The sequence below is a fragment of the Ambystoma mexicanum genome, chromosome 7p, assembly GCF_040938575.1.
Source record: "Ambystoma mexicanum isolate Mex_15411 chromosome 7p, UKY_AmexF1_1, whole genome shotgun sequence".
Classification (NCBI taxonomy): domain Eukaryota; kingdom Metazoa; phylum Chordata; class Amphibia; order Caudata; family Ambystomatidae; genus Ambystoma; species Ambystoma mexicanum.
Window position 1 is genome coordinate 945,691,359 of NC_090939.1, and position 18,157 is coordinate 945,709,515.

Below are 18,157 nucleotides of genomic sequence, written 5' to 3' on the forward strand. Positions count from 1 at the left end.
CAAGACATTGAGACATCTCCTTGAGGTAGAGTTCCATCTCAAGAAGAGAAGCGAGACAAGCAAAGGGGCAGAACTGAGTAATGACACATTCCGCAAGGCAGTAAGACCCAAGATGGCAGTGATTGCCACGCAGCTCTTTAAGCCTTCCCTAGCCTTCATTAGAGAGCCCAAGATATGTTTAATAGTTAACCAGTCAGCCCCCTAGTTCAAACTTCAAACCGAGACAACAAGTTGGGGGCATGATATGATATATGACATGATGATATGGCATTTGTAACGGGCCTATACACCAGTGTTTCAAGGCGCGACGAGGCAGGGGGGGGGGACAAGGGGAAGACAGACAACGATCCTACTAGGCCAGGTATCATTCAGACCGCGCAAGTGCAGGGGTAGGGGAAGGGAAAAGTGCAAGGGGAGGGGGAAGTGCAGTACAAGTAAGTAGAATAAAAATAAATAAATAGGGCCAGCTGGTGGCAGGTGCAAGGTAAGTTGCAGGCAAGTGCTGGGAAGGGGGGGCTGTAGGGATACAGAGACAAGTGGAGAGTGGCTGGGCCCAGGACCGAGGTCGGTGAGAATGGCCCAGTTGCAGATTCAGTGCAATTTCAGTGTAGAATTTAGCAGAGGAGAGGGACAGAGAAGGCAGAGGCAAAGAGGAAGCTTTTGAGGTGCTTCCGGAACCGGAGATGGTTCTCCTCAAGTTTCAGGGAGGCAGGAAGACTGTTCCAGAGGGAGGCCCCTGCCGCGGAGAGAGATCTACCCCCAGCTCGTTGCTTTGAGAAGCGGCTGACCCTGAGGGAGTTGGAGACGGATGAGCGAAGGGCTCGGGAAGGAAGATATTTAGGGAGAGAGGGTTGAAGGTATTTTGGCCCCAGGCGGCCTTGTGGATAATGCAGAGGGTTTTGAACTTAATCCTCGCAGCCACTGGGAGCCAGTGTAGAGATTTCAGTCCTGGAGAGATACGGTCCCTGGGCTTGAGGCCAAGGACACGTCTCGCAGTTCTGTTCTGGATGAGTTGCAGAGGGTGGAGAGTGGAGGCAGGCAGATTAAGATAGAGGCTGTTACAGTAGTCCAGCTTCGAGAGAACCAGGGCTCGAGAGACAGTGAGCTTCTGGGGGAAGGAGAGGAAGGGAAGAATACCTCTGAGGAGGTGCAGCTGGTAGTGCGACTTCTTAGAGACATCAGATATGTGAGGAGAGAAGGAGAGTGTAGAGTCGAAGATGACCCCGAGGTTTTTAGCCTTGCAGGTAGGAGCAGGAAGCTGGCCAAGAGAGGCTGGCCAGAGAGCTGCAGGGAAGGAGGGAGTGGGTGTGCCAATGAGTAGAATCTCAGTCTTACTGGCATTAAGGCAGAGGTCATTGGCGGCACACCATTCCTGGATAGCAGACAGTCAGAGATGAGGGAAGCAGAGGAGGAGGCCGAGGGTAGCCTGAAAATGGGCTGGGTATCGTCCACATAGCACTGAAAGTTGGGGCAGAGGGCGGCGATGCAGTGGTCAAGGAGTGACAGGTACTGGTTGAAAAGCCAGGGAGAGAGATTAGATCCCTGGGGAACACCACAGGTGGAGAAGAAGACGTCAGAGAGGAAGGACCCAAGTTGGACCTGGGAGTGTCGATTGGAAAGGAAAGAAGTCAGCCACGCCAGAGCCTGACCAGTGATACCCAGGTTATCACGGAGACGGTTGAGCAGGATGGCATGGTTGACAGTATCAAAGGCAGAAGAGAGATCGAGCAAAAATGAGAATACAAGGAGTGTTAGAATCAAGGTTGGAGAGCAAGTCTTCACGGATGTTCAGGAGAGCAGTTTCCGTGCTTCTGGCAGCTCTGAAGCCAAATTGATGGTCATGAAGGCTACCAACAGATTCAGCATGGAGGTTAAGCTGGGAGATGGACAGTTTCTCCAGGAGCTTGCCCAGGAAGGGAGTGATGGAGATTGGGCGATAGTTAGCCAGGCAGGAGGGGTCGGAAGAGGGTTTCTTAAGAAGAGGGTGCACAAGGGAGTGCTTGAGGGGGATGGGAAGACTCCAGAGGCGAAGGAGTGGTTGCAAAAGTCAGCCAGGGCGGGAGCCAGGGAGTCGATGTGGTCCTTGATAGTTTTGGAGGAACAGGGGTGAACCTGTTTAGACGAGACTTTCATAGATCGGACTTGTCTGGAGACCTCGTCAGCCGAAAAAAGGGGAAAGGCAGAGAAGGAGGGAGGAGGGGTGGCTGCAGAAGGGCCAGAGGAAGAGCAGGGAGGGAGGTGATAGGAGGAGAGTGAGGACAGGTTGTCCTGAGTTTTAGAGATGAAGTGAGAGGCCAGTGCCATGCAGAGGGCCTGGGAGGGGACAGGAGAGGTAGAGACTGCAGCAGGGTTGGCAAGCTCCTTGCAGATTTTAAAGAGTTCAGCCGAGTTGTTAGATGCCGCAGAGATGCGGGCTTGGATAAGAGCTCTCTTCTTGATGAGAACGGAGAGACGGTATTGCCTTTGGAGCAGGTGGCAGGCCAGTTTGTCAGAGGATGAACACGAAGCACGCCATTTCCTCTCTGCCACCCTGCGCTTGCGTTTAAGGGTGAAGAGATCCGAGTCATACCAGGAGTTACATTTGGCTTTGGGCTTCAGGCGGATTCTCATGACAGGGGCAAGGATATCAAGAGTATCAGATATAGCAGAGTGGAGCATGGAGAGGGCTGTGTCAGGGTGGGAGTCAGCCGAAAGGGGAGAGGGGGGGCGAGAAGGTGGCAGCGAAAGCCTCAACTGACACGCGCTTCATGGGTCAGATGGCCAAGAAGGTGGGTGGCGATGATGAGGGTGGCTTTGCCTGAGGGGTAGGGAGGGTGAGGTGGGAGGGTAGGAGAAAGTGATCACTCCAGGAGAGAGGAATGGAGAGATGGACGGAGAGGGGAAGGTCAGAAGAGATCAGAGCATCAAGAGTGTGCCCTGCAGAATGAGTAGGCCCAGACGGGAGAATAGAGAGTGAGAGAGAGTCGCAGAGGTCACAAAAGAGTCCAGTGGGGGGACAGGAGGCATCCAGGTGGATGTTGAAGTCACCAAGAAAGAGGAGTTGAGTGGTAGCGGACAGGAGTGAGGAGGAGAGGTCAGCCCACTCAGAGAGGAAGGAGGAAATTTGACCAGGTGGCCGATAGATGGTAGCCACGGTAAGGGACTGGCTGGGAGAGAGAGAGAGTCGGCAGGCAAGACATTCAAAAGAGGAGTAGGTCTGCGTAGGAATGACAGTGGCAGGAATCCACTCAGGGAAGATAAGGGCAACACCCCCCCAGCACGGTTAGGCCTGGGAATGGAGAGGATCATGTAACCATCAGGTAGGAGTGTGTCAAAGCTAGTGACAGAGCTGGCTGTGAACCATGTCTCAGTGAGACCGAGGACGTCAAGGTCCCGTTCCTCAAGGCGACAGATATCAGAGGAATGCTTGATGGCAGAGCGAGAGTTAAGAGTGGCAATGTGGAGGCGGTTGCCAACCTTGAAGGACTTCCGGGGAGGGGTACAGATCAGAGGTACGCCCTGCGGAGGTGTAGAAGAAGGAGGTGAAGGAGCATGAGAGGGGGCAGGGAGGGGGAGGGTAGAGGCAAGGTAGACGAGGGGGGACAGCAGGAAAGGAAAGGAAGTTGATGAGGCGTGGGAAGCGTCTATCAAAGAGGTGAAGGTTGGCCTGGGGGCCTTGGACCAAGACGGTCCCATTAGCGTAGACATTAAAGATGGCCTTAGAGGAGTGGAAGGAGGCCAAGAGTACATCCCAATGGGCGCCACCATTAATGGGAGAAGAGGAAAAAGGAGAGAGAACGGAGACCATATGAAGGGTCCATAGGTCAGGCGAAGGCACGAAAAAGAGGATGTCAGTGAGAGCTTCCTTAGAGCAGGCACTAGTGTAGGTGTCAGCAATAGGGAGGCCTGGGTTGGAGACCAGGATGTCCTTTTAAAACTTTTTCCTACCAGCATGGGGAAGAGAGAGACCCAACTCCAGTAGGCGGAGGATAAAAGCGACTGGAAGAACCCAGTCCAGAAGGAGATCCTGGAGGTATTTGGTCCTGATTCCTGGACATACAAGAAGGCTGTAGATAAGTACGGTGGTCAGATGGCTGTGGTCTGTGGCATGCTGCAAGATTGTTGGAAACCATGCTACGTGCCAGCTCAATCAGCCACAGGAAGAAGAGGTCAATAGTGACAATACCTATTAATAACCTTCTTGGAATTGGACATAGCAACTCCACTGGCAACTCAGAGAAGCAAGACATGCCCGTTGCTGTAGGGCAAAGGAAAGCATACCAAATGGCTGACAAGCGCCCATAGAAGTGGGAGAAATGCGAGCTGGAATAGACGTGTAGTTCCATAGAAGACGTAAGCATGAGCACAAGGTGGCTGATGACCACAGCTGAAAGCCCATCCCCTTCAGCACCGATACCAGGGACATACGGAGGTCCTAAAGGCCTACGAGAAACCCAGACAAAGTGCTATTGCAACAAGCATGAAGGCAACAAGGGGCATCCAAGGCACAGGATGAAAGCAGAGGGACACATGGAGAAACCAAACTGTGCAGCTCTAACCCAAATAAGACCCTGTTTCATGCAAGGCGGAAATTAGGACACTTCAGTGCTAACACGGTGGTAAATGGAAAAGATACCAGGTGAAAGCAGAGTGGGAAAAGAGGAGAGCCCCAACCTGTGAGTAACCCACACAAGACCCTATTATCACAACAAAAGAGAGAACTAGCAACAATCATGTAGAGGTGAGTGGCGCTGGTCAACAGAAAAGAAACCAGGTGAAATCAAAGAGCATGAGTCGGAGAACCCAAACTACGGATAACTTACACAAAACCCTGTTATCACATGAGGAGACAACAAAGGTCTTCAACTACCGAAGTTTCACGGAAGTGTTCAGTGGAGATGACACCAGGTGAAATATCAGCAGTGTTCCGATTATATATCAGCACATAAACGAGTGATATGATTATTTGAAGTCCAGCAGCTGGGTACCAGGAGTGGCAACAGTAACTGGAATTGCCCAAAGGCATGAGGCTAACCTGGTTTGCAGCCAGAGCTGCTAGAAAAACATGATATTTTAAATCTGGATGCTTTTCATTAACGTGGGGAACCTTCTGGAAGAGGAAGGTGAAAGTCACCAATGAGAAGTGAGTGCCGTGACAGTTGGCAGCATAGTCAACTATTGAGTGGTTACACATAGGAGATATAAGAAAAACACAGGAACATATTTGGTGGTCGATAAAGTATTGGTTCTGTCCTGATGAAGGCCATATATAATTGGAGCATTATTGGCACTCGCATGAGTCCATCTCTATGCTAATATGTAAGTTTCAATTCTCAGTCTGGGTTTCTCCTCATCCTTTCTGCGTTCACCTGGTATCTAAACAAAAAGGGTGCCTGGTAACCCTTTATCTTACAGGCTGTCAAGGGCGTCTCTCGCCCGGGCATTCGAAGTGAAGGACAGACAAAGAAAAGGGAAATTCCTGTTCAGAGCAGGAGGATCCAGGGCCTGAACTCCTGCTCAGACAGCAGGTAAGCATGCACCAACATGTGTTTACTCCTTCCGTCTCCACAGGCCATCTCCACCCTCTGTGGTCCCCCTGTGATGTTCCCTTGTGCCCCTTCCCTTCACGCACACAGGTGTTGACTGTTTTGCTTGATTGTTCTATCAGGAGGTTGCTGCCTGTGGAACCTCCACCCACCTGGTATACAGCAGAAAATTAGTCTGCTAGAACCCTACCTTTTGTCACTCATGGCTTCAATAATTCCACACACTCCAGAAATCCTTTTTTTAGTTGAGGCAGGGAATCCCCTCTCGGTATTAGGTTTCTCCTTTTCTTTTTTGATAAAAGTTTATGCAGACCAATATGAAACTCCTATGTCAGTCTCCTCCTTCTGATCGCTTACAGCAGCCACCAGTGAATCCGACGTCTCAAAGCATCAATTAGCAGGGAAAAATCCATTGACGCATACTCCAGTTGAGGCAGGTTGGTAACCATCTTTAATGGCAACAGCAGCAGAGCAGCAAACTGACATGAACAGGACAGGTCGACACAGACAAATCCCAAACTGAGCATGCCCTCCCAAAACACATCAGTTCTTATATCATTCTAGACACATTGACTCCTATGAGAGAGGCATGCACAACAGGGCTCTTTAAGACAAAGAGAGCATCAACACTCGGCTTCCTGCTAATCTTAAAAACATCAAAGGAGAAACAATAATTATGTCATTCTTTCTGCTCTCGTGTGGGGAAGCCCATATGAAATGTGCAGCTGCATCTCGTTCCAAGTGATATATGGCAACTTCATTTAACGACAACACAGTGTAATCCAGGTACAACTGGACCAATTATATATTGCAAGTTCATAAACATGGCTTAACTTTGCAGAGCATGAGTATTGCAACGAGAGAATTCTCTTTTAGGTGGGCCAAGCAGAAGTATGTACACCAGAGAGAGCATCTCACAGAAAACATGGAGTCACCTCTCTAATCAGTCAAGAGTAACGCTATTGGCTTGGCCTGACTAACATAGCATCATTCATATTGGTTCAACTCTTAATGCAGTCTTACTCTTTTCATTTCAATTGGTGCATACCATCTTAAAACATGTATTTACTTTTTATTTCCTTCTTCCTCACAATAGCCCGAGCCTCTTCTGATGCACTTAAATTCAGCTACAGAGCAAGGTCAAAGCATTTTTTCAAACTAAGTCTCTACGAGGCCAGCAAGAAAGTAGCAGTTGAATCCCAAGTAAAGAAACAAAAGGACATATTTCAGAGCAGAACAAAAAACTTAGACACAGATTTAAATCTTAGCAAAGATACAACCCACAGGACGTTTTGTATTTTTTTCCCGACCCTTCTATTTAACCACAGATGCGAAGCATACATAGCCATATAAATTGACAGTTAGCATAATCGGTTATAAGGAAACAAAATAGAGGCCCCACCTCAGAGCGCCTTGCGCAAGAATTGTATTTTTAACTTGCATAGAACCTGTCAGGGCAGAGGAGGCAGCACAGAAAGCCTATGCACAGGTACGAGTTCAAAATTCGAATTAATATTAACAATGATACAATCACACTTCGTGTATATCTGGATGAATTAGTTTGGATCCTCCACATAAGGGATCATGAGCCCTCGAAGAAGAGCAGAGCTCGAAACACGTGTCGGCTGGTTTCAACCTACTTACCTTGTGCAAACAAGCATTTAAAAATGACCCCAGACATACAGGCAGTGTGATTGTATCCTTGTTAATATTGGTGCCCAAATGTTGGAGTTTAGAGCAAAGGCTCCACGTCCAGATGCACTCAACCACTGCTTAGGTCCTTTACTGTCAGACTGCATACTATTTATTTTTCTGTACTAGCGCTTGGGCTTTCCAGTTCTTTTCTGCTTCTTGGAGCTCTTATTCACAATTCTAATTACATAGTTTTCCAAACACTAAGATGACTACATCCCCTTTTAAAACCTCTGCTCACCCAGGACAGCTTAAAAGGCCCACAACTGAAATAATTCACTTTTACTTAGTGTCCTGAATACCTGTTAAATTACTGGTTAAACTCCCTATTCCACAACTAGCCCAGTAAGAGGGGGGTAGGACACTATAAAAAGATTGGTGGCTGGTGATGTGGAACAAGAGCGTTTGGAGAGAATTGGCAAAGTAGAGGGAAGAGTAGTGTGGCACAAGCAGAATTAAGCCGCAGATTCAGTGTGTAGTGGGAAGCTGGTGAGATCTTAGAGTGTGAGAATGAAGTTAGAAACGTTGGGGATAGGGTATTGTTGGAGGATACTGGTGAATATAGGTAGGAGGGAGGTGGAGTTAAGGGGGTGGTTGGGGAATTGTTGGAAGGGGTTGGTGAAGATCAGAAAGAAGGCAGTTAAGGAGACAGTTTGAGAGTTTTTGGAGGAGTTTGGCAAACATCAGAGCAAAGCGAACAGGGGCTGGAAGACGGGAGGAAAGTGTAGTCGAGCAGGAGCTGGAGAAGGTGGTTGCAGAGCCTAAAGATGAGGTTGAAGGCTGTCAGCAGGTGAAAGTTGGATTGGTTAATGAAATCAGAGAATATTGGAAGCAGAAAGGAGGGTGATAAGTGTACAGAGACATTTGATGTTGAAGGTGGAAAGAGGAAGGTAGAGTGAAGGGGAAGAACCAGCAATGCAACAGAAGCTGGGAGACTGGCTGCTCACTTGACCAAGAAGGAAATACATCAATTTACTGAGTTACTACTTTGTAACCAGATAGTTTTTAGATCTTAAGTCTGTTGAGATAGGGTATAGACCGTGTTTCTTCCAAAGTCAGCACCTAGCGATTTCAGTGGGAACAGACTGATAAAATCCCTCTCAGATTCAAGTGTGCCATGTTTTCAAGAGTCCTAAGTTCACCCAGAATATTTCTTGGAGACCTGGTTATTACTCCAAAGTTATGGGAATTCCTTTGTTATGTCTTTGTTATGTCTTTCAATAAATTATCATGGTGTACTGACTTATGCCTTGGACGATAAATTGGGGAACGGTCATTAGCACACACGATAATGACCTCTCATGAGGTATGTAAGGCTATTCGCACATAGTGGTAAGAGCAATACATGTTTTGGAGTGTTGGTGGATAAGAAAACAAACTTAAGCTTAATAGTAAGTAAAGTAAATAGTCAAACTGAGTTAGTAAATTAAACGTGGCTTTATTGTGTAGTTTTTAAATAATAATAATAATTATAATAATAATAAATAAAAGTTGCCACTATGAGTTAATTATTTGAATTGCAAACTTGGTTGAACTGAAACAGTTTTAAAATTTGCATAAATTAGGTATAATGTAAAAATAAACAGTTTCTCTACAAGAAAGTGAAAGCATTTCCCTATGTTTTCGCTTTCTCTGTTACATATGTTGCAGAGAAAGAGATCCTTCCAGAGAAGCAAGTCTCTTGTTAGCAATAACCTTGCCTGTGAATAAAGTGATTGTTTTGTGAATGCACAGCAATGTTTTCGGTTTCATTTCTGCTTTTGAAGTCAGAATGGTCAGAATGCAGTCAATACCAGTAGTTACTAATGGCACTCAAAACTTTCTGCCCTCTATATGCTAATCATTCAGATGATACAAAAGGGCAGGAATAATGCATAAAAGCATTTTCCCTACTGTAGATTATCTTAGAAGGATTGGCTAAGGCACAATTAATGGTCCTGGTGTCAGGGGTCCAGGAATAATACCTAAAATATGTCCCTTGTGAAAAACAATGTCAAGATCACTGAAAGGGAGACAAAACGCTTAATCAGGGCCATGAGGCGCTACAGTGCCTTAATGAGGTGATGCTCTCGACTGCTCTCTCCCCATTGTGTTGAGGGATTTAGCGACAGCAACAGCTGGGATATAATGAGGGTGGGGTGAACAAATCCATCAGGCAACCCAAATTAGCAATAGCTGCAAAAGTTGAATTGAAAGAAATAATTGGTTGTCAGTTACCTGGACATCAGGCCTGGAAACGACAAGGTGGTGTTAAGGGTGGACCAGAATTCACAGGTTAGGGCAAAATTAACCAAATGTGTAATGCCTTTTGTTAATTACAGTACTAAACTGAGGACGAGGACAGTAGAAAAAGCGATTAAATGGCTGAAGGGAAATGGGGAGCGGGATAGCAGCAAACCTTGGAAGTGTACGTAAAGGTCAGAACCACCAGCACTGCAGGAAAGCCCTGAATGTCGCTATCAGAGCTTCCACATCCAGCACTTGGGACATTTGTTGTGAGGTCAATGTTATGGTAGGGTGGGGGACAGTTCCTTGTGCCTTACTCCTAGCTAGTTGCCTTCCCGGGCTGACTTGCTACATGTTTGCTTCTCACTCACCCTTCCTTTGCTGCCGCCTCTTTGGAGCCAGATGCTCGTCCATTCTGAGCTCTGTCAGGGAACATTCTTTTTGTGATTGATTTATTGTGTGCATTAGTGTGGCAGAGAGGCCTCAGGGTTTTTTTTCTGGGCTATGGGGGATGGGAAAGGGACAGGTGGATGTTGGCGGGGCACCATCGCCAAATGCCATCTGCCGGGTTAGACATTGCCGGTCTGCTGCTCAGTATAACATGTTATTTTGCCTTCTTTAGCGATCCTGTGAAGAGACTGACAGACATTCCCTTTTTGTGTCTCTACCCATCCTCTGGAAGTGCTTGGTGTAGCCTTTGCTATAGGGTTCAGTAGGAAGGACCGGTTGGCAACCTGAGTTTTCAGGACACTCCTTCGGATCATAACAGCTTGCCAAACCTTAATAAAATGACCTTTAATGGTAACCCCTTAGAGATTTCTCGGGCTATCCAGAACTAAATATAGCACAAGCCGTACAATGAATTGTATTGGATAGGATTATGATTCAAACTAGGTTGTCCCTGGGGGCAGGAGGCACCTAGTGAAGTAGAAACACCTGGAGGCAGTACTAAAGAACAGCCTTTAAAATCCAAGGTTTAGTACAAGCAACAGCCTAACACGTGTTTCGAGCCTTTTATGGCTCTTTATCTGAGGCTATTAAACATAAGATACAATAACAAAATGGAGTGTGCAACATTCAATAATATAGTGACACCATACAGTAACGTAAGCAGGACAAATAAAGGCATAGCATCCAGGGGAAAAGCAGGGGATGAATGAGCCAAAATTAAATTTATGCAATTTGCAATGGGGTTAATGCAAGACAAAAACGAAAATCAAAAGCATTTGACAAAAGAAAACATTATAAACGTAATAAATTTAAAGCCATACCAAAAGTGGTTTAAATCCATTAGGAGGTGGATGTTGAAATATTCAAAAGAGAGAAAAACATTTGTGCTAGGATTACAATTTATTTGATGGAATGACTGCAGCAGCGCAATCAAAAACAATGCCAACAAAATAAATAATCTAGTGTAAATTTACACCTTATAAACCAGACACCAATTAATCTGAGGGAGTATTACCTTAATAGGGATAGAGCCTGAAATTTAAGCTGAAGGGACAATGCCCAAAAAGTACTCTGCGGAGGAGAAAGAAACAATCTATGGAGAAATGGCCAAATTGTTGCAATTTGAGGGATGAGGGAAAAAAGGGGGTCATTAATTAAAGTACCTGAAGGCTTCGCAATTGCGGTTAAAGCTGCAAAATAAAGGAAAGGAAAGGGAAGAAAAGAAACAAACTGTATCAATGGATTGAAACTAATTTAAGTTAATATTTACCAGGTAGTGAAAAGCAACAGGTTAATGAAACAAAAAGGGTGCACGCAATCAAAAAGAGGTACCCATTAGTAGCACTAAACTGAGAAGACTTGAAGAGGTTAAACCTCCGGCTCGAATGAGCATTAACATGAATTACAATTCCAAAGTGATCAGGGGGCCATGTAAAACCGTCTTACCTGGTTGGCTGTTTAGACAGACTGAAGAAATCAATGCGCTGGTCGCGAAGCTAGAAAGAGGACTAGATAAATGCACTTAAAACTTATTGTAAATCTACTCCTGTCAATTCAACATTGCATGCAGAAAGTTGTTATAAAAATCATGTCAAGGCTAACATTCCGAAAGGTGAGTTCATCCGTGCTAACAGGAATTGCTCTAGTCCCAAGGATTTTGACAATGAAAGTATCACCATTAAATCATGCTTCCTTGAGAGAGGCTACCATCATAGCTGTCTCGATAAAGCATTAGCTTCAGTACGCTAAAGAAAGCGGACCTGCTTGTTCCTAAAATTCATAAGTCTCCCATCACTCAGAAAATTAGGTTAATCACGAGGTTCAATTCTGACAGTCACAAGATCCATAATGTGCTGAGGAAACACTGGCACCTTTTACACCTTGATTCCGACATCGTCAACTGGTTAGATCCTTCTGCTAGTATAACATTTAGCAAAGGCAAATCGCTCAAAAATAAACTTTGTCCTTCATTTATGAGTATGCCCTCTCCTAGACTGACTTGGCTACATTCAGCTCAGGCCACTGGGTTTCATAAATGTGGCTTTTGCAACATGTGTAAATTTACTTTGGAAACATCACAGGTCTCCTTTGGAACTAGAGGAGATCACACAATTGATGCTTTCATCAACTGTAATTCTAAATTTGTTGTGTATTGTATAATCTGTACCTGTGGTCTGAAATATATTGGGAGCACTATACTATTCGCCCCTTGAAGATTCGCATCCGCGAGCACTTGGCTACAATTGGTAGTCAAGGGTCCAAATATCCTTTAGCCAACCACTGGCAAAAAACTCATCAACTAGACTAAGGATGACATATGTTTTGTTGGCCTATGCAAAGTGTCCTCATCTCGGAGAGGGGGCAACCTAACCTTGAAAATATGACAATTGGAAGCAAGACTAATCTGTAAGTACTGTTTTTAATGGATTAAATTCGGACCATGAATTTGCTACTTGCCTGTAACAGCAGGCTGTCCCTATTTTTGTCTCTGCCAATTTGGTGCCACTGCCCTCACTGTATTAAGGAATTATTTTTTATGTGCCTAACCTCTTATTCTTTGGCACACATTTTTATTAACCTCTTTACCCATGGGGCTATTATTTTAATTATTGTAAATTGGTCTCCTTATGCAACCTGTACATGTTCTTGCAGCAGCGCACTCAGACAGTATCCTGTCCCTCTTAATTCATGATGTTCCCTTGGTTCATTTATCCAAAATTCTCCATTTTGCTTAATGGTACTCTTGATTTTTTTACGCGCGCGCAATTAATTTAGTAATTACCCACTTTGCCCTCACTTTTGCTTTCCACCTACAATGTTCGCATTTTTTTTTAAAATAAATAAAAAAAAATTTACTTTCCTTTTCATTCTTTAGTGGCTTCCTATTTCGCATTTTTCTCTCGTGTGTGCACTGAGGATTTTTTAGGAAATTTTAGTTTCAGTTAATATCCCTTACTTACCCATTGAATTGCCTTGTATTTTTAGGCAGTTCAAACATGGTGGCTCTGTTGGGTCCTTCCGTCTGCCATGTTTTTCTGACCTGATGCATTCATCTAGTCCTCTTTCTAGCTTCGCGACCAGCGCATTGATTTCTTCAGTCTGTCTAAACAGCCGACCACATAAGACTGTTTTACATGGCCCCCTGTTCGCTTTGGAATTGTAATTGTGTTAATGCTCATTCGAGCCGGAGGTTTAACCTCTTCAAGTCTTCTCAGTTTAGTGCTACTAATGGATACCTCTTTTTGATTGCATGCACCCTTTTTGTTGCATTAACCAGTTGCTTTTCACTACCTGGTAAATATTAACTTAAATTTGTTTCAATCCATTGATAGTTTGTTTCTTTTCTTCCCTTTCCTTTCTTTTACAGCTTTAACCGCAATTGCGAAGCCTTCAGGTACTTTAATTACCCTTTTTTTTCCCCTCATCCCTAAAATTGCAACAATTTGGCCATTTCCCCAAAGATTGATTGATTCTTTCTCCTCCGCAGAGTACTTTTTGGGCATTGTCCCTTCAGCTTAAATTTCAGGCTCTATCCCTATTAAGGTAATACTGCCTCAGATTAATTGGTGTCTGGTTTATAAGGTGTACATTTACACTAGATTATTTATTCATTTGGCATTATTGTTTTTGATTGCGCTACTGTAGTCATTCTATCGAATAAATTGTAACCCTAGCACAAATGTATTTTTCTGTCCATTTTGAATATTTCAACATCCACCTCCTAATGGACTTACACCACTTTTGGTATGGCTTTAAATTTATTACGTTTATAATTTTTTTCTTTTGTTAAATATGCTTTCGATTTTCGTTTTTGTCTTGCATTAACCCCATTGAAAATTGCATACATTTAATTTTGGCTCATTCATCTCCTGCTTTTCCCCTGGATGCTATGCCTTTATTTGTCCTGCATATGTTACTGTATGGTGTCACTATATTATTGAATGTTGCACACTCCATTTTGTTATTGTATCCTATGTTTAATAATAGCCTCAGATGAAGAGCCGTGGAAGGCTCGAAACACGTGTTAGGCTGTTGCTTGTACTAAACCTTGGACTTTAAAGGCTGTTCTTTCATACAAATCACTTGGACTCCCGATTTTTATTTAGCTATACTTGGCGCAGTGAAACTGGGACTTGTTTGTGTTGCAATTGTACTTGCCTCAGTGGAATTATACTGGCAGTATATCCACACTACCCAGATACCTGCAGCCTTGACCTGCTTTGTCTAATTTATCCTTACAAGCGCTGTGGATCGTGACTTTCTGCCAATTTGTTCTTTCCTGGGGGCAGTACTACCCTGGTAGTAACCTCTTCTCAGACAATTGGGTTGGCCAACACTGAAACACTTTCATGGGGATCTTACAAAGATTAACAGTTTCCTAGCTCAATGCAACCTGCCCTTTATGGTCAAACAGCAGTTTAATTCTGGGGAGACCAAGGTAGCCATTTTGCAATAATTGTTGTATAAGGATGTTCTAGTTTGAACTACTTACGTTAAGACTGGGTTCCATGGAAATAATGGTGTATATTGGTAGCTTCCAACAACTGCAAGCAGCACACTGAATGGATACATCTAGCGCTCCATCCTTGTATGCAGGGTGAAAAGAACTGCAAGTCTTATCCCGAGTGGTTAACAGCCTGAGCTAATCAATTTCCCCTCTCAGATTGATCAGGCTCAATCAAGAAGTTAGGAAAGACATATGGATCTGGAGTGATCTCTGGTATGGATAAACGTAGGTGGCACTCCCCCTTAGCAGGGGAAGAGCTGATTCAGGTTGGGAACATTAGACAAATCATAACCCCTGCAGAAAGAGAAAGGCTTTGCGAGGAATCCCATGCAAGTATTGTGGAAAATTCAGCCACTATGTTAGGGGCTGCACTAGCTTGGTGGGGAATGACTGGCAGCCACCACCTCAGGATCAAGTGTGGGGGGGGTCCTCTTGGATACAGATCAGTCTCTTTGAATCCTATGGCTTCCCTCTGGCTTCTCCAGATCCACACTCTACCTGCTGCTTCCAGTGCTAGCACCTACTTTCGTCTCTGTATGGCTGCCTGCCTGCCAACCCTCCAGGGTCACAGCTAAAGCATTGTCTTTAGATTCCATGCAGATGATTCTCTCCCATAGTTAATGAAGTATTGCCAAGACATTTGGAGCATTAAATATTACAGAAATGCTAATACTTGTTTGATAAACGGAGGATTTTATAAGGTGTTACGTAAATCAATATATTAGTATTAAGACTGCCTGCATATTTTAGTAACTGACCCTCCTGCTTTGGTGGCACATAAAAGGCGCTGTCAGAATTTAATACATTTGTAATCCAAGTTCTTCTTTAAATGGTCTGTGAGTGGTCTGTTAAGCGTGTGTTTAGAATACAGCTGTTCAACTGTAATTGCATATTACCTAATTCTTTACACTTCCCTCGACCCCCCCCCCACTATCCTGCCTCCTCCGAGAGCGGTTAACCTTGTTTTTCATAGTAAATAAAGTTTGTATTTCAGTTAGTTGTGTTAGCAAGATGTTTATCTATTTGAAAGTCTATTTCCTGGTTGGCAGGTAAAATGTAGGGATGTATGGGTTGTCATTTCTCCTGGTGAATGGTTTATTTCTTGTCAGAAATCAGCCATCAGTGAGTTCCAGGACTGGAAGCATCTTCTCTGATCAAAATGTTAGGTCAGGGGGCTAAAGGTCACCTGATGCCATTTTCTGTGATGGCCTCATTATACAAATTACTGTTTTTGAATCTTGAAAAATTCTACCTCTTTCTCAAAGAATTTTGGCAAAAGTGTTATTATCGACGTGTGAGGATGTTGTAAATTTTGTATTCCCTTTGTGTTCATTTTCAGAGTGAGAATACACTAACTTTGCACCATGCAAATCGAAGCAACTCGGTGGATTACAAGGGAAATGCAGCTTTGCCTGAAAAAGAAATAAATGCTAAAGAAATCCCTTCAGATGAAGATTGGGAACATGAAGCAGAGAAACTGTATGCTTGGAGTCAAGAGTTAAACTTTGTGGATGGTGAACTACCTTCTCCAGTAGCTGATTTATGACTCACATCTCTTACTCTTCACGTATATATTTCATATGTTGTATTTTATTGTTTTACTCCAGAAACCTCATGAACCTACACACAATTTTCTAGAGATGTACAGTGGTATTTATTTCAACATAGTGTTGAGTTGGTTGTTCAATATTAACATTGCTCCCCAAGTGGACTGTTTTGTTTGCTTACACACTGTCTGATTAAAATAAATGCACACCACACATCCTAGTTATCTCCAATAAAAATAATTATAATGCTAATCATCACATTTTTCATTGTTCAAATTAAAGATTTATTTGAAAAAAAACAGGAGTCTTCAATTAATTTTCCAGCAGTGTGACAAACGGCTTAACATTTTAGACGGAACCACCTTGTAATCTCTAAATACTGATGTACTGAAATAATTTGGACTGCATAATCAGTGTACTATATGTGTATACGTGCCATTCCTGTGTGACTAATTTGGAAGCAAACTGTCTAGAATCTGAACTTCTTGTTCAACGCTGTGTATATTTTTCCACTATGCAAACTTGGTGGATCTTGGAAAAGAAATGAAGCCGAGCACTAATAAAATTGGCCCACATTTGCAAATCGTGACTTGTGAATTTTCAAGATATATTGTTTGGGTTTTACTTGGATATGCATTTTTGGAATCCAGTATGGCAAATGGTGTATGTTAAAACCATTGGCCAGAAGCATAGTTCAAACCTGTCTGCTGCACAATCAGCAATGTGGATCTACCTTCCCGCTCCCACCCCTATCCCATGGCGCCCCACATCCTGCTCCCAGCACAGTCCCAGGGCCAGTGAAGGATTGTACATTTTTTAAGTAGAGGGGCATAACCATTACCCCCAGATATGCATACCATAGCGACCGAGCATGGCAAGGGAGCCTGAACCAATTAAGGGAATTCTCCCCCAGGATTTCTTTTTTTTAAATAATAATTAAAAGTTGCATTTTAGAGCATACTTAAAAAAGAATTGGTAAAAAGCCAAACAGTTTGCAATTGGCGCTGAGGGGCCCAATAGGCAGGCACTGTATTTTTTACTGGGCATCTATGATAGATGTCCTCTGGGCACCACAGCGCCTAACACTCACACAATCATCGGGATTATGTGCGTTTGCAAGGTGCTGCGGGGCCCAGGCAGGAGGCATGGTATTTTTTTTTTAAACTGGACATTTATAATAGATGTCCAGTAAAAAGATACCATGCCTGTCCCCTGGGATCCACAGCGTCTCAGGAGAGCTGATTTTGGCAGGTGAGTTAGGGGGATTGTGCAACAAAGGCCTTTTAATCTGCATAGTAGCCAGGACATTTCAATAGGAGTCGGCAAACAGCAATTGATCCCCACTGAATTTATACGATCACCTCCCAAGGGCATTTATAGCCGGCTAGCTTGGAGATACGGATTAGACGTGACTGTGGGTGTAATAGACCCAGACTACAGGGGAGACATAATAGTACTGATATAAAACAATCAGAAACCGGTTTGCCATGTAAAGACTGGAGAGAAAAATCGCCCAGGAGATTTTAGAGGGGGGGCCCTCTTCACCCAGTCAGTAGAGGTACAAGAACAAGACCTCCCAGATAAGGGCTCTAAAGGTTTTGGAGAAGCTGATAAAGATTTACCAGAGGTGGCATATATACCCAAGTCCCGGGGACAGGAAGATCAAACCGAGATAATCCTTGATTTATCATTATCGCAATGGCCCTATTCTGTCAGAAGCCTTCCTCAAAGTCATTTCTGATGCGGAAGGACCCAGTCTTCTTCCTTAAACAGGGCCTACTGTATATACATCCAAAGGGACCCCTAGAACTGGGTGTTTTTTTTTTCTTGTAAATTCTCCTTGGTTATCGCCATTGGTGTGTCTTGTAGCCAGTGATATCAAAGGAACCCTTTTTCTCATAATACGCATTCATTGTATATGGGTAGATTAGTTTGAGTGAAAGCTATGTCTTTTTTTAGTTTTAGTTTTTTTTTTGTTCAGGTTAAACATTTTGAATATGACGATCAGCACATGCACTTATGGCCCAGTTTCAGGAAAGGGGATAACCCAAAAAACTCCCTAAGCAAGCAAAAATACAGGCAAGGAACATCTCGAGAGATGTTACGCTACTGATGGACAAAAGACCAGTGCAAGAACAGTGGATTACTGCAGTGGTCAGTTATTCATCCAGACTTAAATAAAGGACATTTTGAAATTATGGCTAATACTG

At 44.0% G+C, this 18,157-nt stretch overlaps 1 protein-coding gene across 2 annotated transcripts in view; it reads left to right on the plus strand.

Moving 5' to 3' along the window:
- The window catches only part of C7PHXorf58 (chromosome 7p CXorf58 homolog), a 439,812-nt gene extending 423,285 nt beyond the window's left edge, over window positions 1-16,527 (plus strand). The window contains exons 9-10 of one of the 2 annotated variants that reach the window (XM_069637281.1): window positions 13,261-13,287; window positions 15,740-16,525. In XM_069637281.1, coding sequence (XP_069493382.1) covers window positions 13,261-13,266 — 6 coding nt within the window. In that variant the 3' untranslated portion in view covers window positions 13,267-13,287; window positions 15,740-16,525. Of the gene's footprint in view, window positions 1-13,260; window positions 13,288-15,739 lie in introns of both variants that reach the window. The other variant, XM_069637280.1, reaches the window with a different exon arrangement.
- Window positions 16,528-18,157: the final 1,630 nt, after the last annotated feature.